This window comes from Beta vulgaris, chromosome 8 (assembly GCF_026745355.1).
Source record: "Beta vulgaris subsp. vulgaris cultivar EL10 chromosome 8, EL10.2, whole genome shotgun sequence".
In the NCBI taxonomy this organism is placed as follows: Eukaryota; Viridiplantae; Streptophyta; class Magnoliopsida; order Caryophyllales; family Amaranthaceae; genus Beta; species Beta vulgaris.
In genome coordinates, this window is record NC_079209.1 from 49,632,693 (window position 1) to 49,656,989 (window position 24,297).

At 36.3% G+C, this 24,297-nt stretch overlaps 1 protein-coding gene across 2 annotated transcripts; it reads right to left on the reverse strand.

Moving 5' to 3' along the window:
• Nucleotides 1-16,033: 16,033 nt before the first annotated feature.
• On the reverse strand, nucleotides 16,034-22,831 carry LOC104883970 (hypothetical protein). Of its 2 annotated transcripts, none has more exons than XM_010668551.4 (3): nucleotides 22,546-22,831; nucleotides 20,782-21,242; nucleotides 16,034-16,888 (listed from the first exon to the last, which is right to left on the reverse strand). In XM_010668551.4, the coding sequence occupies exons 2-3, from the start codon at nucleotides 21,078-21,080 to the stop codon at nucleotides 16,297-16,299; spliced, it is 891 nt and encodes a 296-aa protein (XP_010666853.2). In that variant the 5' UTR covers nucleotides 21,081-21,242; nucleotides 22,546-22,831; the 3' UTR covers nucleotides 16,034-16,296. The 2 variants fall into 2 exon arrangements, with proteins under 2 accessions (XP_010666853.2, XP_048490768.1); XM_048634811.2 differs by having other exon boundaries at nucleotides 22,550-22,562.
• Nucleotides 22,832-24,297: the final 1,466 nt, after the last annotated feature.

Sequence of the window (24,297 nt, forward strand, 5' to 3'; positions counted from 1 at the left end):
TTTGCTTTTCTTTCGACATTCATATTATGTTGAACCTGTCAATTATGAAGCAAACCACAATTATATGCACCATAAACAAAGATTTTAGTAAATTCATATGAAATATAAATTCAACTACATCCTCAAAAGAAAAAAATACAAGAAACTTATTATCCATACACTTCAAACACAATAAAAACATGTAAAAGCAAATAAGAAATTAGTCTTAAACTAAAGAAGCTTCAATGCTTGTTTTTCTCGTTAAGCAAGTATTGCAACCACTTAACCCTAGTTTCATCATCCTCCATACTAAAGAAGACTTCCCTACTACTAGGATCCTGAATTACAGTAGTAGCATAAAACCACAAATCACTACATTTTTCTAATTCGTAATTTTCTACCATACGATTAAGCATTTTCATTGCTACAGGGATTGTGGACATAGATGGATCAATGCTATCAATAGAGCTGCTTTTACTCATAAGTTTGACACATTGTGACATTTCGCTTATTTCCTTAGCCAACATGGCAGATCCAGCAGACTGCCTTCTTGCACGCTTCAATGGTACACTATTCTGTTTTGTCATAGGTTGTTTCTTAGAAGAATGCATGTCATTATATGCACCTTCACTAATTACTTGTGAACCACCTCCTCGATTACCTGAGGTGGCACCATTTCTTGCTTGTTCCACAAAATTTCGAAAAAAGTTCCCTTCATCTAATAATTCAGTTGTAAAATCATCAACTCTACGATTTTCTACAAACTCTTCCTCAGTATTTTCATTCCCTACTGTAAGGTCTTCAATGTGGTCCATTGAGGGTACATAAACATTTTCACCCGTTGCATACGAGTCTCCAAATAATTTATCCCAATTAGTTTCAAGAGTTGAGTTGACACCCCTGTGTCGAAATTTTTTAATATCTGGATTTTCCTACAAAAATAAACAATACTTGTATTAAATTCTACTAATTGTTATCCTAGTGTTGTTGAAAATTATATTACTAAAAATCATTATGGATAATAAATATTAACGCACCTTGATTTTGATTATTATACATTTTGGACAGTTTTGATACACAATTATTGTAGCCGGGGTATGTCTTGGACTCTTGGGTTTTTTAGAATTTTTTTTGGAAGTAATAATTGTTCAAATTCGTAAATTTTTCGAAATGTATTTGGAATCAACTTTAAAATTTATTGCAATCAATACCTAATGAAAATAAGTGAATATGCAGTAATGTAAAAAAAAAAGAACTTTGAAAGAAGTAATTAGTACATAAATATTATTTGAATATGACAAGTTATATATATTTATGTTAAGTAGATATTACTTGATAGTTGGATAAGGTGGTAATTACAAAATTTTGATCATATATTCAAATGTTACTATATATATGAATTTTTGTTATACATTATATATAGTACATATTCTTTAGGAACTCTTTTTAATATTATAGTTTTTGTTGTACATTATATCATTATATGTAGTACATATTTTTTATGAACACTTTTAAGATTAAAACGAGATTCGCTTAATTTCTATATCATATAAGAAAAAAGAGGAAAAGGCTGGGGTAGGGATGGAAAATAGTTGGTTTTATAGGACAGTGATTTTTTTACACTAGTACTAAATCAACGATTTGCGTCGAATGTCATACCCCCATTTGCGTCAGACATGTGTCCGACGCTACATGCCTTGATGCAAATCTAGGAGAGATAATCTGCGCCGGATTAGGACTCGACGCAAATATTAAGCTATTTGCGTCGGACTATAAGCAACGTTTTATACACATGATCCTTGAGCCCCCAACACCAATTGCACACAGCATGCATGAAATTAAGACTATGTGCGTCGGACGTAGTGGAGCCAGATCTGCCCAAACTTACAGGGTCCAGAATATCGAAGTCATTTCCTATATCCGCTTGTTCTAGCGAGTCTAGGGTTACAAATGGATCCACTGGTCTATATATGTTGAGTCATGTAGTGTTTTGATGATTGTAAACAAATGATGATTATCTAACTAACATGTGTGTTTGAGATGTGCATATTACATTAACATGAAACAAGTCATGGAACATTGAATATATATCACATCATGAAGGCCTTCCAACAAGTGAAGTTCCTAAAAGAGTTCCTATAAGAAACACGAACAGAGCGGTTCCTAGGTACATCATAAGAGGAACATTGAATACGAAGTTCTGGAGCAGTTCCTGAGTGGGAGCAGTAATATAACGTTTCAGAGTTGAAACAAGAAGTTCCTGAGCAGAAACTATGAGTGTGAAGTTCCTTAAAGGAACTAGCACACCGAAGTTACAAAGGTGGAGCTATCAACATGCGGTTCTTGAGTTGGAGCAGCATGTGCATGAATGCAGAAAATATGAGTTTATTTTCTAGGATTCATGTAAGTATGTGGAAACGTATAGGGTCGGAGAGAGGAGGCCCGGCATCGGCAGAGATCTTGGATTTCGTATCAACAGGAGTCACAGCAGGCTTATAGGAACTCATGCCTGCACGATCCATTATTTCATGTGCATATTTCTGCTGGGATGGAAGCATGTGTGAAGGAGTACAAGTGACAAAAATACTCAAAAAATAACTAAGGGGGCCAAAATCATATAATGGGAATTATGTTTTAAGAGTACTAATCAGACGATCTCGAGAGAATCAGAAGAGATGCACAAAATAATATTATCAACGTAAAGGAGAAGATATGCCATATTATGGCTATGTTGATAAGTGAACAAGGAGTTATCACTTTGGGAAACAACAAAACCAAGTTGCAGGACAAAATGCTGATATCGACAAAGCTTTGAGGCCATAGAGAGCCTTGCGAAGGTGACAAACATAATGCGAAAATCGTTTGTCAACAAAGCCTTGAGGTTGATGCATATAATATGTGCTTCCTGCAAATCACCATGCAAGAAGGCATTTTTAACATGAAGCGGGTGGATAGACCATTGTCGACCCATGGCAAGCCCCAAAACTGTGCGAATAGTGGCTGGGAGAACAACGAGTCTGAAAGTATCATCACAATCCACACCCTATTCCTGTGACCTGCCATCACAAACTAAGTGTAGTTTGTACCTTTCAAGTTCACCATTAGATTTTTCTTTATGACGAAAAAGCCACATACAATTAACAATGTTCTCCCCCATAGGCTATGGCACCAAATCCCAAGTCCATGTTTTAATTAAAGCACTATATTCGTCGTTCATGGCCGCATTCCAATTAGAGTCAGACAAGGCTATTTTGTGATTTTTTGGAAGTGGAGATCGAAAAATAGTTGTTGGGGTAAGTAAGGCATATTGTGGGTTGGGCTTACGAATGCCATGTTGGGCATGGGTCATCATTTGGGGAGACACATGGGGTGGGCTAGGTGAGCCGCAGGTGGGGTGCGCTGATGACGGGGGTGTAGTGCAGGATTGGGCTGGGGAGACCCTAGATAGTATGGTGAGATCTGGGTTTGGGCGTGTGTGCTGCTGTAGGGGAGTCTGGGGAAACATGTTGGGCTGAGGTGCAGCTGAGGAGGGGGTTGTTTGGAGGCACGTGGGGGGGAGCCAGGATGGGTGTGCTTGCTGGGCTAGGGTGAGCAAGTTGTTGGACCAAGGGTTTAACAAAGGGAAAGGGGACGGGTATCATGCGTGGGGTATGTGCCAGACAGTGGTTGGGCTCCTGATTTGGAGTAAGGAAGTGAGTTTTCTACAAAGGTTACATGACGAGATATGAAGTATTTGTTTGTAGAGAAATCAAAAACCTATAGCCACGATGATTGTTAGGGTAACCCGAAAACGCAAGAGGTAGATCTTGGAGTGAGTTTGTGCGAAGATGTGGAGGATAGATTGGGATAACATACCCAAAAACACGAAGGTAATCGTATGAGGGGGTTTTGGTTCAATAATGCCTATAAAGGAGTAATTTTGGGAAGAGTCTTTGGTAGGCAAGGTGTTGTGGAGATATGTGGCAGTTTCAAGAGCATGATCCCAAAAAGTGAGTGGAAGAGAGGCATGATGCAACATAGTGCGACTAATATTATTATGGGTACGAATCATTCTTTCAGTTTTACCATTTTGTGAGGAAGTATGAGGACAAGAGAATCGAAACACCATTCCATGTGTGATGCAAAATTGTTTAAAGGGAGTATTATCAAATTCTCTTTGAAAAGATTTTATAGGGCGTTCAAACTGAGTTTTGACATATGCATGGAAATCGAGGAGGGTTTGAGATGCACAAGATTTATATGCAAGGGGAACAATCCACATAATGGGTAAAGTCAATAACAAGAACGATGTTATGTGACCCGAAAGACTAGAGACAAGAGATGTCTATAAATCAGCATGAATAATATCAAAAGCAGAAGTAGTAGTAGTAGTGGAGTCATAAAAAGGAAATTTTAACATGATTCCCAATCTGACAGGCGTGATAAAAAGTATAGTTATGCTCTTTATTACAAACTATAAACTGATTGTTTTTAAGAAAGCTTATAGATTGAGGGCCTAGATGTCCAAGACGGTCATGCCAAGTGGAAGCAGGAAGAACAACTAAGGATGTTGCTAGACACGTGGAAGGGTTGGCTTGAGTCACAGGGTAGAGGTCTCGAGAGCTATCATATCTCGTTATAATGGTCCCATTTGAAGGTCCTTCACAGAAAAACTAAAAGGGTCAAACTCTATAGAAACTGATTCATCAGTTGTGAATTCTCGAACAAAAATTTAGTTCTTGATGATTTTAGGGGTAAGATAAACATTGCGAAGGGTTAGGGGTCGGCTAGGAAGGGTGGTATGTCCATGACCCGTTATCAGAATGCGATTGCCACTACCAACTAAAATATGATTTTTAGTGCTTAAATCAAACAAGGGCAAGAAATTAGTCGAGTTGTGAGTCATGTGAGAAGTTACTCCGGAATCCATGTATCATGCATCGTCGGGATACGGTAGGGCCATAGTGGAATAAGCAGTACCAAATTTTGTCGGAGTTATAGGCGGCCCAAACTGAAGTAGGCTAGTAGCATATGCGTGTTGGGTAAGGACACGTCGGGCTGGGGAGCCGAGTGATGTTGTGTGGGCCTGGGTAGCTTACTGGGTCTGCATTGGAGTAGTGGGAAGGGAGAGTAGCCCACTGACGCTGCCTAGCTTGAAAAGCATCCCACTACCGTGGGAAGGTTATTGGACAACCCAATTGGAATATTGTTGGTTCGATTGAAGCTCAACAGTAGGGATGGCAATGGGTCCTGGACCCGACCCAAACCCGACAGGACCCGACCCATTTATAAGGGTCTGGGTCTAGAAATTTTAGACCCAATGGGTCCGAGTCGGGTCTGGGTCCCGAAGAGCGTGGGTCGGGTCTGGGTCCGGGTCCACATATGCTAGACCCAGACCCGCCCCGCGGAGCCATTTACATATTAGAAATTTTTTTTTACCTAAACTCTAAAATTTTATGAGAGACATTAACTTTATAAGTTGTAACATTTTAATATTTTATCAGTTAATTCTTAAAATTTTATTTAGAGAATTCTTTAACCATGGATACAAGAACCTATATATATTAGGGGGAAAATTTTTAATTACATATATTTAAAAATGTGATGAAAACTTAAAATTAAGAAAGACCCATTTAGGACCCAGTAAGGACCCATGGACCCGTTAGACCCAGCGGGTCTGGGTCTGAAAAATCTAGACCCAACGGGTCTGGGGCGGGTCTGGGTCTGGGTCCAGGTGGACCCGACCCAGACCCGCCCCGTTGCCATTCCTACTCAACAATGTTGGACTATTGGGAGTTGTTGTAACCCTGCTGGTTGGCGTGCCTGCCATCGCCACGCCCTCCACCAGAGTTGCCAAAATTTTGATTTCGGGACTGATTTTGAGGCGGCGAAGAGGTGGTAGTATGAGGGGTGCCGTTTTCAGCAGCAACGAAGATACTAGCAGTGGTAGAGGTGTCGTTTGCTTTGCGCGATTCTTCAAGAAGCAAGCGAGAACGAGCCATTTCAAAGGATGGGAGGGGCTCCATTTGTTGTATCATGGATGCAACGGTGTCAAAGTCACTATTAACAAGACCCGCAACAAGACGTAACACCAATTTTTGTTCCGAGACAACTTAATCAACGTTAGCCAGTTGATCACAAACACTGTTGACAATAGGATGTGATGTTCGCAAAACTATTGAGATGCAAGGCATTGTATTGGTTTTCAAGATAGACGGTGCGCGTGTGTTATTATCTTGAAAAATCGCTTTTAAGTGATCACACATCTCTTGAGCAGTAGAGTCGCGATATAAAATCATTTGTAAGAGATCCGGGGAAATTGTGCCAAAGATCCACTTTTTGACAAGGGAATCAAGGCGATTCCATACGGCGTTTGAGATGTCCAAAGGGCGAGGTTCGGTGGAGTCAATATGGTCCAAAATTTCATATGCGTGACAATGAATCTCAAATAATTCAACCCAATTTGAGTATTGTACCTTCCCTCTATCAAGAATCAAAGGGATGTCGGTTTTATGTTGGTTACAGACAACGCATGGTGGTAGTTAGGGTTGCCGGAAGGAGTAGATTGTAGGATTGGTTGATTAGGTTCGGTTTCTTTTGTCATAGTTGGCAGTGGGTATGCAGTGCAGTAGGGGATAGGGGAGGGCGAGCAATAGAGGCTACGAGGCCTAAGATCGAGGATGCATAAAAGGTAAAAAATCGAGGCTTAGAAAAAAATTCGAAGCTAGGTTCGAACCACAGGGGAAAAAATCAAGGCTTGGATCTTTTAATTTTTCTTAGGCTGTGATACCATATTGAATTTGGGCAAAACTCCCTTGGGTGGAGTGATTTCCATTGATCATAATATATAGGTTACAAGTTTACAACAATATAATCCTAATAGGATTTGGAATCTATCTATTGTAGAAGTGTAAATACAAAATATAATAATAGTATATCTCACACTACAAGAAAGTACGTCATTAACGACGGTTCCAAGCCGCCGCTAATGAGAAACAGACCGTCGGTAAAATGATCAACGACGGCCAACCGTCGTTGATAGTCGGACGTTGCAGATAAAGTCGGTGATTAAGAAATCAACCACGGTCGCGTCGTCGGTGATAAAGTCAACGACCATTCTTCACCCTAATACCGACTGCGTCCAGGAGCGGTCGTTGCTTTTGAAACACCGACGGTTTCAAGCCGTCGCTAAAAGTTAAAGCCGTCGTTGTTTGCTGTTTAGCCGTCAGTAGTACTTTCTTTGTACAATGACCGTTTAGCCGTCGTTGTTTGAAGTTTAGCCGTCGTTATTATTTTTTATTACATTAAATAATATTATAATATTACATATTATAATTAAACTTGTACCTGCTGCACGGCAGCACCGAAATATATACTACATTAAATCTATTCCCGCATCGCCTCCTTCGCATTCGATATGTTAAACTAAAAAAATATGCAATTTAAACATGAAATAGATAAGATTTATGTACATAAAATACATCCCGGGGGAATAAGTTGTAAATGTCTATAATTAGACAAACTACCTAGATTAATTATATGTACGCAAAATAGATCATGTTGTCAGGAAATCAAGTCAAAGTCGAGTTCCAAAAAAATATACCTACACATCTAAAATCAAAGCTAGATATATGCTAATTATATAGACACCAAATGCATATATATAATTAGACTAAGTATGTAGAAACTATAAGTTAGTAATCTAGTTGCCAAAATCAAACAAAATACACTGTCGCGGGTGTCTCTGTAGCACCAGTGCCACCACCAGACCCTAGGTCATCGTCTGGTCTGCGTTGTGGAGAGGGTCATGTGTTGCAACCTGAGAACAAGTGGCCGAAATTAGACATGTTCCGCATCATTTCCAGCAGGAGGGCCCGATTTGACTCTTCCAGCCGTGCTGTGACCCTTGCCTCCACTTCTTCCATCCATGCAGCGACCTTTGCCTCCACCTGCCCCTCAAGCTGAGAAAAATTGGACGGCTCATATGGTTGTGAAGAGCCATCTCCTCGCCCCGATGCAGAGTTGTAGTACAAATGATTGCTGCCGGAAAGAGGACCGCGAAGGAAGGTGGGAGGGGGAGGGGAGGCGCGACGAGAGTGAGGGAAGGGGAGGAGGCTGCCGGAAAGGCGGCGTGAGGGGGAGGGGGTTGCCGGCGAGGGGGAGGGGAGGGGGTGGGGCTGGGTTGGGTGGTGGGTCTAGGGTTAATTAGGTTAATTAGATTAATTAGGTTAATTAGCTTAATTAGGGCTAATTAGGTTGACTTAGGGCTAATTAAGTTGACTTATTGCAAACTTGTAAATATAGCTAACGGAGCACTAACGTCCGTTAATAGTAAGGGTATTTGGTGAATTTTTTTAAAAGTTAGGGGTATCTGGTGAATTTTGAAAAAAGTTGGGGTATTTGGTGAATAAATTTTTTTGTCAGGGGTATTTGGTGAAAAAACCGTAAACATAAAGCGGTAGAAATTACCACCGGCAGGTGGTTGTGTCGCCGGTCTCCGGTGGCTGGAATTTTCTTCAATGCAGTTCAGTGGTGGTGGTGCGTGTTTGGTCGGTTTCGCAAAAATACCCAAGTTCTCAAAGAGTAACGGTTAAGTGAGAGAATGTTTTGAGAAAAAAGTCGTGTTAGACTGCGAGTTGTTTGATTTAAGGGGTAAAATATCACCGACCGTCTTTTAAATACGGCAATGGTTTTAAGCCGACGCCTAAATCAACGACCGTGTTTGTAATACAGCGACGGTTTTAAACCGACGTCTAAAACCTAATAAATCTTAAATTTAAAATGATGAAGGCACCGACGGCTTTAGGCCATCGTTGAAATCAGCATTCGTTCAAGCCGTCGGTGTTGTGTTTAAAAGTCGTCGTTAGTTTCGACGGCTTGACACTGTCGATGTTATCAATAACAACGACTGCTTTGTTGGCCGTCGTTGCCAAGCCGTCGTTGATTTGGCATTTTCTTGTAGTGGATCATATTCTATCAATATGACGTGATTACAAATTTTGCAATTTTTCAAGGCAGCTAGGGTTACATTAATGCACACTAAACAAAACCAGGATCTCCCCTAATCATATTGAATAAACATATGAAAACAATATTGTTATTGACTTATTGATAATATCATTGTTGTTGATGTCGTAGTAGTATAATATATTGCCACTTAAAAGCTCAAGGTAAGTATAGGGCACATTATATATATATATATATATATATATATATATATATATATATCTAATTAGTTCTTCAAGTTGATAACCCTTTTGAAGTACTCCCTTAGTTTCATGATTCATGCTGTTTGAATTCATTTCATAAAGTTCTTCCTTATCAAACTTTTTTTACTCTTTTTTTACTAGCAAATACATAAAATTATCTTATAGTTTTCACTATATCTTCCAAGAGTAAGAAAATCGATAAATAGATAGGAAGATGATGAAAAAAATTTGGTGATCTTATCCGGTCTTTATTAGTTTACCCGTATTTTTTTTTTGGGATGTCCCTTATTAATTTACCCCTTTCTTATGTTTCTATTTTTGGAATGGGGTCACTATCTTTTCATCACACATACATTCAACTTTAATAAATAATAACTAGTTTTGAAGCCCGTGCGTTGCACGGGTTGTTTTTTATATTATTTTTTTTATAATTTTTTGTTAACATTATTGATTTTGTGTTACTGTAAAATGAGATTTTTCAACACGATTTTATTTACATATTTCATCTGTTAATTATCTATTTGGACCAATCAACCTTATGTAAAAAAAAACAACTATAATTGTCAATCTTACCTTTACTTTATGTTAATAAAATCATCATTAATTATTCATCAAATTGCCTCATAAAGTTGCGCTTACTTTATTAATGATTTACTTATCCCCTACACTTGTTAATTAAAGGAGTACCTCTATGCTAAACTACACATTTTTTTCATTTTCTTAAAAATCATGCCCAAACCCATTATTATAGTAGAAAAAGAATTGATAAAATATTTGTCATTATACCCTTATTTTTAGATTATCTTTAATATCTATAATTATCTATTAATAGAGTTTATAAAAAGTTGATATAAAGTTAGTATTGCAATGGTTGTTTTCATCTCTAATAAGTGAAGGCATGTTGACCGGTATTGTCAACTAACATATCAGAGTATATCAGTATATCACTATAATAAAAGTTCAAAAATAAAATAAAGTAGATATTGAATGGCTACAAATGCAAAGAAGCTGTCATTGAAAATGTTGGCTACTTTAGTAGATTTGCAGCAGTTCATTAGATGTTATCGTATGGTTTAGGCAAATCTCAAGAATCAGGTTTTTTTATTTTATTTTGTGATTTTATAGGTGAATCATAGTCGTAGAGTGAATATACGGTAGAGTAGTACTTATAATAGATTCCGAGTTATAATAGATTCCTAAAAGATTTTTTTTTTTTGGTTTTTATCATCTCTAAAACTCTAAATTTTATTATCTCTAAATTAATAAAGGTTTTTTTATTTTATTTTGTGATTTTATATGTGAATCATAGTCGTAGAGTGAATATATAGTAGAGTAGTACTTATAATAGATTCCTAGTTATAATAGATCCCTAAAAGATAATTTTTTTTGGTTTTTATTATCTCTAAAACTCTAAATTTTATTATCTCTAAATTAATAAGATGACGTGGCAATCCTAGGTGGCGCGCTCTATGCTCCCGAAAAGTTCCTCTTTTATATATATATATTGATAGTTTGTCTTTCTTTTTATATAATAAAAATCGGAGGGAGTAATATGCTACCTAAATTATGTTCTAGACTCCCTTTGGAAGCATACACAATCACACTCACTTTTGTCACTCAAATCACAAACATAGTATGCCCAACCTCTGTTCTTTTGAGTTCTTCACCAAGCTTCTGAGAAATATCCTGGAAATTCCCCCTCGTTGTTATTACTCCACTTGAGTATGGTGACATATTGTAATTTTGTATTAACAAACACATCATATCTTCCTAACTTCTGACGAATGTAACAAAAAATGAGACACAGAATGATATGGAATCTCCATGTGACACAATAGTAGTTGCCACATCATTGTGAAGCTTAACTACTTTTAAAATAGAATAAAAAAAAAAGATCACAAACACGAGTACATGAGTACTCACACACATTGCATTGCCTTATGATAAATGAAAAATTATATGAGAGGTGGGTGTTATTTGGCTAATGTATTAGAAACTTCCAATCTATTTATAGTTGACTTGTTAAATTTATTAAAAATTATTAATATTTTCATTTATTTATAAAGAACTTCTTTTTTATATCTATATTGAGCCAATCATATAGATATAACAATTTAACATATGTTTTAATAGTAGCATAAAAAATATAATCAAAGTAAGGTATTGAATATAATAGCATATAAAGCCGACTAATCTTTTTCATAAAAATAAATATGCATTCCATCTTCACTGAAGTGTTTGAATAGGGATTATCAAAGGGAAAGGAATATGGGAAAAAGGAATGGAAAGGAAATGGAGGATTTATCTTCACTCATTTTGAATATAATAACACGAGGAAAGAAAGGAAATTAGGAGGACTCCCCTCTTAGTAAACCAAATCCTTATTGTGTTGGAGGATTTGGAAGAAAATAGCAACTCAGTCTTGTTTCCGTTCCCTACTTTTGTCTTACCCTATAATTGTTTGATTTAACTTATTTTGGCTTATTTTATTTTATACGATCTTATCTTATCTAAACTTATAGTATATTTTATTGTGTTGTCTAACATATTTGATCTACTTGATTCTATTTATTGTATATAATTTGAACTTATCTTATTTTATCTAAACATATCTTATTTTATCTAAACTTATCTTATCCTATATTAGCTGATTTTTTTTATTTTTTTTTTGAAATAAGTCTTGAAAAAATTTAGCCTGACAAGAAATTTATGTTGAAATATGTTTGGTTAGACTCTATATATAGTTTTCTTATTAAAACTTGTCTAAAAAGACTAATGAAGCAACTCAAGCTGTAACCCTATAAACTATTCCAATAGAGTTTGGGAAAGCGGTATTCCATCAGGAAAATAATTTCTCTATATATTTGGCATTACTTTACTATATAAAAAAGATATTTCTAACATATACAACAAGACATAAGTTAAGAGTATTAAAAACTTATATAAGATATGAGATATCCTTATACAAAAAGTTTTTATTTTAAAATCCAACCAAAGTAAAAGGTTTTACATAATTATTTTTATCTTCTGTATTTATACTTATTGATTACCCCAAATAATTTCTTTTTGTATCATATTGTTTTATTGAAATATTAAAATTTCTAACATACTACCTCCATATTTTTTTAGTTGCAACATTTGGTTTTGTGACACTATTCATCAACCAATTTTATTAAACTATCTCGCATTATTATATAAAGAAAAAACGTAATCAAGAGGGGCCATGTTAGATTCGTCTCAATGCGAGGATTCCAAATTCAAATTTTTATAATTTTTACTTACACTCAATAAGACTGTAAGAGATATTAACATTTAAAGAATCGTCTTGACAAATATAAGAAAACAAATGATCTAACAAAAAAAATACAGATTTAGTATGCAATTCAAAAAAAAAAAAAAATCTTGGTTGCACTCTTTGAATTTCATAGTAATGACACTTGAGACTTGAGTTAAGATCACTGAAAGGACCTGAACTTTGATCCAAGTTATCGTTAAGGACCTATACTTTTAAAAGTTATCAGTTAGGACCTGTAAATTGACGGAAGAGTCAAAACTAACGGAAAGGTATCAGTTCCTGAAGTTGGACTAAAAAGTCAACCAATTTTTTATGAGCCATTAAACAACCACATGCAAGAAAAAAAATAGCGGTTCTATGAAAAATCCTCAATTTCGCCATTTGCAACCGCACAAGAATTGAAGGCACTCGTCAAGAACTATAATTCTTCCTGCAGATATTATAGGTAATATTGACAATCTATATCCACCTCTGTTGATATACAAGTAACTTAATCGATTCCCCTTGTTTAGTGTATATGAAGGCTAAGGCTTTTGTTGAGAATGAATTTTGCCTTTTATACTTTCTGCATGATTTACACTACTAATTTTTTTTCGCCAGTGAGAGTATAGCATATGGGTGAAACAAATTTTCTTCAATTACGGAATGGGGCATTCTAAATTAAAATAGATTTTTAAAAGATTCTAAAATGCATGTTCCACTTTTCCATTTCGCAGATTTATTATGGATATTAAGCCGGTAGTAGTGCAAATGGTGATTTTATATGCACAAGTTATTAAAAGAGACGGTCTAATTTTATGTTAAAATTAGACTAACTTAAGTTTATCATTTTATTCAAAAAGCCCATCACTTTATTCAAAAAGCCCATTACTTATCTTCTTTCTATTGAGCTTAATATGTTGCCTAATTTTAAATTAAAATTAGACGGTCTCTTATAAGACCAACTCTTTTATATGAGCCTCTAAATGAAGTAATAGGCAGAGCAAAAACTTTTTCAGTCAACTTTTAAAAAAAAAAAATTGGTCACATGTTCCACCATGACATTAGTTACAACATTCACTAAATGCACGGGTCATAAGTCAATTTTTGAATATATTTTTAATACACGATACGATTACAAAAACTTTAAATCGCGAGCTAATATTCAAACCATGATTTTACAAGAAACATCCTAAAATCTTAAATTTATAAAATAAAAACTTCCTGTGCATTTTAATGTGATTTTTGTTTCATTTACTTATTTAATTTATATATCACGATTACAATATTTTTAAAATTAAAAATATTGTAACAAATATCATGAAATATAATTTTACATTTTATATTCTTTCAACTTTAAATGCATGTATTCTAATAATTATGAATTCAATAAATTTGAAATAAAAATAACTATTTAATAAACAAAATAATTACCGTGCATTATGCACGGATCCAAAACATATTTACATAAAATCTTTCGCGTATTTTTGCACGGGTTAAAAAATAGTTATTATTATAAAAGAAATGAGAACTTTTTCAAAATATATTTCATGGTTCTTGATTTTCAATTTTTCAGGAGGAGGAATATTTGGCAAAAGAAGAAATTCCACACCAGATATGTGCGGGGCAGACCGGGCAGTGATGTTTGAATGAAAGGTGCTCTTTTGTTTTTGGAATGAAGATTTTGCATATTAGACGATGCAATTTGCAGGAGACATAAAACTTTTGATAACTTCTGTAATTAACACCTCATCTTCTTTTGTTAGATGACTTATCTTAATTTTTATTTTTGTTGTTGACTTTAATATTGGATCTAACGGAAATTAGTTGACAGGTCCTAACTGATAACTTTTAAAAGTATAGGTCCTTAACGATAACTTGGATCAAAGTTCAGGTCCTTTAAGTGATCTTAACTCCTTGAGACTTAGACAATTGACAATGTTGGCGTACATGCGCGGACCCCTCAAACAAAGTTCTAATTTGGTTTGGTCCCTCCAAAATCTGTATTTTCATCTTGGCGACACTCCCTTAGCTTCTCACTAGAGCCAAAAACATAAGTATATGTGCTTTCACTTATTATAATACCATTTAATTTGAGCAACAATCAACTTTTTAAGTTTACTAACATGTGGCTGTCCTCGTAGAGCTCTTTGCCATCAGCGAGTATTTGGATCTTCGTGTTCACATGTTATTATAACTTATAAGGGGGTTGTTTAGTCGACATGCATCGACCGATCGACGGAAAGAGTGAAAATTTTGATATTATTTGGTTGACAAAAACAGGTACTTCCTCCCTCATTTTTAAAATGAAACATCAAAAATTATTAAAAGAGACGGTTTAATTTTAATTTAAAAGTAGACTTAGGGTATGTTCGGCAATAATAACCGTGGTGGTAGTTTTTAGCTGTGAGAGTATCTGTTAGCTGTGCTGGTAGTAGTGGTTGGTGTATAGTTGTTAGTTGTCCAAGTAGCAGTATAAAATATTGATGTTCAATAAAAGAAGTTGTTAAAGTCAAAGTAAGTGTTTACGAATAACTACCTAAAAAGTCAAACAAAACTTTAACATATAATTTATATACCACTAAACGCTACCCCAAAAGCTACAAATTGTAGCTTTTGACACACTAGTAAAATACTACTTGTATCATTAAAGCTACTTACACTACTACCTTGCCAAACACTATTATTGTGTTTTGACCGAGTCAAGACACTAAAAGCTACTTAAAAAGTTTGTGTCGAACACGCCCTTAGTCACTAAATGAATTAAACTAGTCACCAAAAGAAATTAACCTAATTACTATTGAACTAATTTTCTTTTTAATATTGAACTTACCATTATCTAATTTTAATTTAAAAGTAGGTGGTCTCTTACAAGACAAACTCATGAAACATAGGGATTTCATTATAGAAATTTTGGAGGAAGTAATGACACTTGAGACAGAAAAAAAAAAAGACTCATATGATAAGGAAGATAGAAAGAGACAAATACCAAACAAAATAACATTTCATTTAATTTAGAACAACCTAAGAAAATAAGTTATTAATTTATTTTATAATAAAGAAAGTATAACTTTTTAGAAAGTTTCACTTCTCATTTGATGGTGACAATTGTTCTTATTCACCCAAATATATTAACCTTTTCAAAAAATTACACACCCTAACATCATGTTTGGTTAGTAGTACTAAATTATGGTAATGATAATGTTTTTTTAGTGTAAATTTGTGAATACATTCAAATGTTAACATTAATGGTAATGAAACTTAATGTCTAAATAAGTGTTTTCCTTCATAAATTTTCATTACCACATTCCCAAGTGGTAATGAATGTAATAAAATTTTAGAAAGAAAATAGGTATTTTGGAATGAACTAGCATTACCATGAATCTTGATATGGAAATGTCTTCACAAATATGCATTAGAAACCGTTGCTATTACCACCATTTAGTACCGCTAACCAAATGGCAGTAAGAGTTACAATTTTATTGAACGTGGATTTTTTTATCTCTAAGCAACAAGCCTCGATAAATCTCTCTAATGAGTATGGATGCCTCATCTAGTCATCTTGCAAGGCATGGCAGGTTGATTCCAAGTATCAAATGCAAATATTTTCAGATATTCTGATGCACTTAACTAATTACAATAGTCTCAACGTTTGAAGCAGCATTAAATTTGCTCCGCAAATTCTAGAATCTAGATGGTCTGAACCAGACGACAGGCCAATCTACTACTAGTTAAACAAACAAACAAACAAACAAAAAATTACAAAAGAAATCGATAAAAAATAGTCTAATAAGAGACTGGTTGAATCTACTCAGCTTATACGAGCTCACTGTAAAACTAAGTTACTAAATACAATTACAAGACAAATGGAATTGAAAAGTTAGCAAACCTCTGATTCCTGTTATGCTCTTCATTGTCTGCGATATCTTTCAGAGTAGTCCACGACTTTCTCCTCCGCTTCCCAGTGCCACTGGCTTTTTCCATCTCTGCTGGGGCTGAGCTAGCCACAGTCTCATCCGCGGATCCCTTCAGCCCTGTTTTTTTCCTTTTCCTCCTCTTACCATCCAATAATTTTGCACCACTGTTGGCTAATGAACTGTTTGGACTGTCTGTAAGAGTAGAACAAACATTGCTTATTGCTGGTGAAGATGCTTCATTGGCCACATCAGATTTGACATCACTAATATTAGTTTTTGCTGTTGTTGGACATTTTTTTGCTGCAGAGGTTACAAGTTTAGACTTCGAAGAGCTGGCCCTAGACGGGAATAAATCTTTCATATATCCTTTAGGGGTTCCTCGCTTTAGATTGCGGTGCAAACAGAAGTGGCACTTGTAAACAACGTTATTCTGCGTGGGTGACTTACTTCTGCTGTGCCTTCGACTTTTGGCTCGATTTTTCTCTATTCGAATAGTGCAGTTGACACCAGGTTCGAGAATAGTTTCACACCTGTAAAACAAAGTAGTGAAGTTTGCTGATCTGAACAAAGTATCTCCACGCAACAGAGGAAAGAATAACCAAAAAGGCGAGAAAAACTATACCAGATTGTAAATGAAATCAAGCTAAAGTAACCACAAGTCTACAAAAATATCAGCATGATGTTCCATGCTCCTGAAAAGAATGTCTAGCTACTGATTTTAAAAATGAAAAGTAATATTGTTTATTGTCAGCTAGACAAGATACAGGTCCTTGGGAAATAGGAGCCTTTATTATAGATAAACACCAAGACTCGTATAGCTTGGTTCTATGCCTATGAATCAGACATGTCCCCAAGACAACCTAACCAATTCATTAAACCTACGACTTAACCACCTGAGGATGAATACCATCACCTACATGCCATAAAAGCATGTAGAAGAGAATGGTGGATTATCTTTGCTTAAATTTCCTTCCAAATTAATATGAGCCTACAACATTTTTCTTAGACAACTCTGTAACAACTCAGCCACAAAATAAGAAAACATAAACTATGCTTGCATGAGGGCATTTGAGCAGCGAAGGTGTGAAGGCAGAGCGAGAGATTCATTATTCCTTATTTGGATAATTATCGGTGGTTTTGCGGATGAGAAGAGTGCATGTGGCTGTACAAAAGAATGATCAAAATAAGGACTTATTATGTAAACAATATCTATATTGAAACGATGTTTGCTATGTGCATTAGATGTGACAATAACACCAATTGTAATTCAGATTTATCCGTAGTTCATGAATTCTTATTAGTGATGCTATTTTATTTTAATTGCGAGATTATATTCGAGAAACTCTGCATGCATCGCGTGCATATAAAACTAATTTGGATAATGATCAGGTTGGTTTTGCAGACAAGAAGTCATTTTTGAATACCCTTTTAACTTTTCTAAATTAAGAACCAAATCCATCTGAAATGGCAAGACTTGGATAGATGGGTACAACAAGCCTACAGGTACAACAGCCTCATCATCATCTTTTTATTATAATGAAAATCAAGTATGGAAAAGGCAATGAAATGGTTGTTTCTGTCAGCCAAGTGATCGTCCAACCCTTTTCTTAACGCACAATCCTAGCAGAGCATATCAGTCCACTATACTCCACATACTCTTCCAGTCTTCCTTTCCTCATGTTTATGTTATCCAAATGGGACATTAATTCTTCCCTTTCCTCGCCTCACCCTCTCCTTTCCATCTTTACCAGCTTACCCTCCACTTCCCTTGAAAGTAACTATCCAAACAGTCTTAAAGACTTGCAGAGGCTCCCTAGTTAGGGGATAACAGTGCTCCTAAGTGCCAAAGTTGAGTGAGTCATAATTAGTTGATCCTATCACCTACTCTGAAATAATATGATGCCCTATCCTAAAAGTGACAACCTCGATAAAAAATATTGAACTTAAATGGATGCATCCTAGCAGTTTCAATAATTACATCCTACTGACTTCCATATGAGACTAAAAATTAGGCAATGCCACATCTTAATTTAAACAAGCCAAGTGCATCTTCTTAGTAGGACATACTCGATATCATTCTAGTATTCATTATGGGTTCTTAAGTTAGTGATATTTAATGTTCTTTCCTCTTGCAAAAAGGACACCATGACTTCACAGAATACTTCTTGCTGGAAACCAAAGAGCACAACCAAATCAGAACGTATCAGTCACCATTGCTTACCCATCCCTTATGCTTTATGTAGTCCAAAAACGAAGCTATATTTATTAGTTCTATGCCTACTATATAATGTCCTAGTTTGAGAGGTTTGTTGGACATTGATGACCCCATGTGGTATATTAAACAAGATAATACCCACAAAGATATACTTACTCTGTTTTTTGAGTTGCAAGTTGCAACACTTCCCTATTTCCAATGTATTCAAATAGTTGCAACATACCATTTTGGTAGAGTTCATTCTTTCTCTCTCCTCATCACATGGGCACCTTTTCTAACTCTCTATCTCTCTCCTATCACATGAGTCTCCTGAATTATTGTGCATCTCCCCCCCCCCCCCCCCCCATGTTGCAACTAAAAGAAGCAGAGGATGTATGCTATGAATTAACATAGCTTGGACACCATTAATGGCAAAAATAATGGAAGAAGAAGAATGTTTAATTGATAAACAGTAAAAACAGCAATTGTAAATGATATTCAAACTTTCGAGAGGCTTGATTATCTCCCAAATGAACTCTTAAAAGCTCACCCAAATTCTCATCTATATTCAACATATTTTTCTCTCTCTCTAATTATCCCTATATATAGAGAGTAAATTCCTTAGCACAACTACCTAGCTTATTCCTCAAGCTAACTAATGAAGATAATATCTAAATTACCCTTCCTCCTAATATGGATTCATAACAAAGTATTACAAATGAAATAGATTTACAAGAGGAGACACACACTAATATATTTGCGAATGCCCTCAATAATATATTTTGGCTCTCTTAACTTACCACACCTAGTAATATGCAACTCATTTACCAAGCAACTAAACACTTGCTGCTTTTCTACATATTTGGCTACACACTTGACTTGGCTACATCAGTGTGCTGCTCGTTTTGTACATTTGTACACAATACATTACAATGCCCAATCACCTATTTATACTATTGCTAAGTCGGCAGATATTCAAGTGTGTAAAGTCGGTGAAGATCCTTCCTAAAGCTAATTCTCCTTTTCTAATATTTATGTACTTGTATGAGAGTCTTGAGCTCAACTCTCCAAAGTCAATGGCGGTGGAACTGCGGTCATTCGCTATTAGTAATCTCCAGATATTTCTTGTATCATGTGGTAAAGCCAATTGCTATTTTCTTAGGCTTTTATATTTACCTTCTCACTAAAGCATAGTGTTTTCAGGATTCTAAAGAAAGTGGACATTAATATTTTTAACAAGGTCATGTTGTTAGCTGCTACAACCTTAACAAACCAATGTAGAACTTCAATAGATGCATCCTCGCAGTTCCAATAATCACATCCTAACAATATTCATGGGAGGCTACAAATAACACAAGGCCAAATTGAAAGTGGTTTCTTCTGAAATTGGTTAATTCACTTCTCTACAAAATTTAAAGTGAAACTGTATAAGAATTCTATCTCTGCACTCTATCCTATTCGGTAATTCAGTGTAATGGACATAATATGTGATGTCTGATAGTAGTAGTTTTTAAGATTACATATTCTTATCTCTTTTGCTTGTACTTGCTGCCAATCATATTTCAGGAAATCTTTGGTTACTCTCCATCATACTCAAGAAATTATTCTTATCGCATTGTTTGTACAACATATAGTTTTCTGCTAAACATATCAGAAATGACTAAAGATGACTTTTTTTTTTCCTTACATTTCCAGATGATGTCAATCTACAGTTACACGCGGCAACAGAAGAATACTGCAAGATCAGAGGCAATTTCAGAAATGATTGCTAAATTACACTTTGTTAAGGTACAACACTCTAATGTGAGTTTGATTAACAAATTATCTCATGGCACTTACACAACCCTTTGACTATAACATTTAGCTCAATTGCTTGTTAAAGCACCCTGCTACGGTATTTCCTAACCTAAAGGCTGATATTTATGAGAATGTGGGCAAGTGGGAATAAAACTTGAAATTATGATTTGACAAACTAATCTAATTTTGAATTGATTGGCCATAAATTAATCACAAAACTGTCAAAAAGTGATATTGAGCAGCAAAATCCTACACTAAACCTAACAATATGCAGCATCAAATCATCAATCCCACAACACAAACACCCCTTCTTCTTCAACACACCCTCAAAAAAAATGGTTTATGAACAAAACACCATTAAAATTTGCAATGAAAATATTGGTAAAATAAAGAAAAACAAACCCAAATAACAAAGAAGAGAAAAGTGATTACCTTTGACAAGGAAAGAGAGAAGGATCAGGCGAAATTCCTAAAGACTCCCCAAATTCAGCGAAACGACGACCGAAAAATGCACCTAAACAACAAGCTGAAGGTTCATCATCATCCTCCCCTTGCGAAACACCAGCAGCCCACTGCGCCAAGTTCTGGAAGTGTTTGTGTTTGAAAATTGATTTGGCACTGTGAAATTGTTTCTTTCCACTAGCTTCTTCCCGAAGAGAAAGAGATGTGTGAAACCCCGATGAAGATGTGCGACTCACGCTATTCTCTGTCCTCTTACCCTGTTTACCCATCTCTAATTTTTACAGGTTTTCCTCGTCGGGGAATTTCGTCGAACACTTGATACTTGATGGGCTTGTCTAATGGCTCCTCTTCGTTTAGTTTAATACAGTAGATATGTCATATGTGAGGAAACATGTGTGATAAACCACAACAACAAGACTAGTTTCCTGAACCTGATTAATTCATACTTTTATCAATAACTAAATTTTCAAAAATATATCATACATTCAATGCTTCAACAAAGCAATTAGAAACCTGATTAATTCATAATTCATAGATTCAAATGACATCACAACAATCAAAATCTATGACTTTTTCAAAAAGAATTAAAGGTTCAAGAATACTTTCTCCGTTTTTTTTAATTGCTACATTTTCCTTAAATGCTTGTTTCTTTTTGACATTTTTCTTAAATGGGTACTTGGCCCACCATAAAGTGTACTATTCTATTTGATTTTCTTTTTTTCCATCCAAAAGTACTACTTTTTCTCTTTTTTTTCCATTATTTTACATTAAATGAGTAACAAGGTATCCCTAAAAAGCTTGAATGTGACATTGTATAAATTGTTGTGCATACAACAATATAGCAATAAAAAACGGCAGGAGTATGTTGTTGGAAACTTAGAATAACTATATTTTTTTTTTCTTTTGAGAGAGCAGTGATAAATTACGTACTAAAGTAGTTTGTTACAATGTTTGATGGTCCATGATTAAGACTATCCGAATTTAAAAGCAGATCCCTGCAATGTTGTTGTTTCATAACATGAATATTCACACATTCCAATCAAGAATCAAGTATAGTAGAGAAATTGTGTACAAAAATCATGCATTCTTGTAATGGCAATAACCAGTGGCGGAGCCAGGATTCTCAAAGTGGGGGACAAAATCCAACCGTCGAGCATTCGGAAAAAAATTTTAGAAAAAAAAACAGTATAACACAAATTATTTAATACTTACTGTTTTAGATCTAAAATTCCAAAATGCTTATAGTCTTACCATCTAAGAAAAATGAAAAAAAAAAACTAAAAAAAAAAAATGTTTCTTGGGATTTCATTGTTTTAAAGATAAATTGTCAAAGATCGGGTTGTTTTTCCTTAGCCTTGTACTTGTTAGAATTGGGTGAATGTGGATTGTTATGGCTGATTAATTTCAGCATAAACATGGATCACTTGACGTTTCCTATTAAATTGACAAAAATTAATCAATTACATATCAAAGTAATCAAACCAAACTATTCAAAATTTCAATTATAAATCAACTCATATTTACAATTTCCTAATTAGAAATTCGAAATTGCAAATTAACAGTTTCCTATCTCATGAGTTCATGACCGATTCCAAACCAACAATAAATCAATCAACAACCATAAATCCACAATCACAAATTCACATTTCACAAGTATCATAATTCACAACCAAACAATGTAAATATTACCTTAAAAAAAAAATAAAGCAAAAACTTAGGGTTTAGAAAACTTACCGACTGACTGAAGTGACTGGGCGTCTCGAGAGGTCGGCGACGGGGACTGGACGTGGGCGGTGCGGGTGGCGGCGTCGCTTCGTCTCCCGACTCCGTCGCACTCGCTTCGTGGCTTCGTTCCTCTTCGGCTCCTCCTCACCGGTGGCGGTGGTCAACCGGTCGTCATTCTGCCGCCGAGTTTAGGGTTTTCCGTTTCTCTGGTCCTCAATTTTTCTCTTCCTTTCAGCGTGTATTTTTCAAAAAAAAAATTATCTCTTCCTCACTTTCACGCGTCTGCCCAGTGTCTTTTTTTTTCGTTTTCTTTTTTGAAATTTTTTTTTAAGGGGATATCTGTTCCATCCCATGTCCCCTTACTGGCTCCGCCACTAGCAATAACTACTACTACCCCAAAGCAGGTACGGGATGATGATACAATTTTCCCACTCGTTTTTATTTTGATCCGCCCAAGGGCCATGAGAAGAAGAAAAAAAATAACGGTTTTTTCACCAAATACTCCCGACAAATCAAAAAATTCACAATATACCCTCAATGTTACAACAATTCACCGTATACCCTTCAGTTTTCGAAAACGTGCACCAGATACCCTTTTCCTAACTTCCGTTAAGTCACAGTTAGCTTTATTTACAATTTTGCCATCATTAAACTCTAACCCTAATCTAACCTAACCCTAATCCTAATCCAACCCTAATCCTTACTCTAATCCTTCCCTTAAACCCAAACCCTAACCCTAACCCTAACTCTTTGGCAGCCCCAGCCCCTCCCTTCCACCCCACCCCAGCCCCTACCCTTCCCCCTCCCCCACCGCCGGCTTTCCCCAGCCCCTACCCATCCCCCCTCCCCCACCGTCGGCCTCCCCCATCGCCGGCCTTCCCTATTCCATGCGCCTCCGTCACCGCCGGCCTCCCTACCCCCTTCCTCTTCGAACAGCAACCACCCCTCACCATCCCTTTCGAACACCAAGCCCCCACCCCTCCCCTTCGAACACCGGAGAGACAGAGAGAAAAACGCGACAAATGAGGGAGTGAAAAACGCGACTGTAGCTCCGGCAAGCAGAGGAGAGAGAAAACTTCGTGTTTGGTGTCAACTGCGACCCGACAAGCAGAGCTCCGTCTGCGTTTGGTGTTCGAAAAGAGAGGACAGAGGGAGGGGGAGAGGGAAGGGAGGGGTGGGGATTTGGTGTTCGAAAACACTTCGCGGGGGGAGAGGGAAGGGAGGGGGAGGGGGTGGGTGGTTGCGGCAGAGGGAGGGGGTGGGGGTTGCGGCAGAGGGAGGGGGAGGGGGTGGGAGGTAGCGACGGGAGGAGGGAGAGGGGTGGGAGTTGCGACGGAGGGAGGGGGAGGGGTTGGGGCTGCGGCGAGGGAGGGGTTGGGGCTGCGGCGGGGGGAGGGGTAGAGGTTGCGGCAGAGGGAGGGTGGGTGGGGGGATGGTGGAGGGATGGTGGAGGGGGAGAGGGTTAGGTTGGGCTGGGCTGGGTTGGGCTTAGGATTAAGGGTTAGGGTTTAGATTTTAGGGTTAGTAATTAGATTAGGGTTAGGGATTAGGTTTAGATTTTAGGGTTAGGAGTTAATTGTGGCGAAATGGTAAATAAAGATAACGGGGAGTTAACGGGGAGTTAACGACAGTTAAAAAAAGGGTATTTGGTGCACAAAAATGAAAAGTCAGGGGTATATGGTGAATTGTTGAAACATTGAGGGTATATTGTGAATTTTTTGATTTGTCGGGGGTATTTGGTGAAATAACCGAAAAAATAAT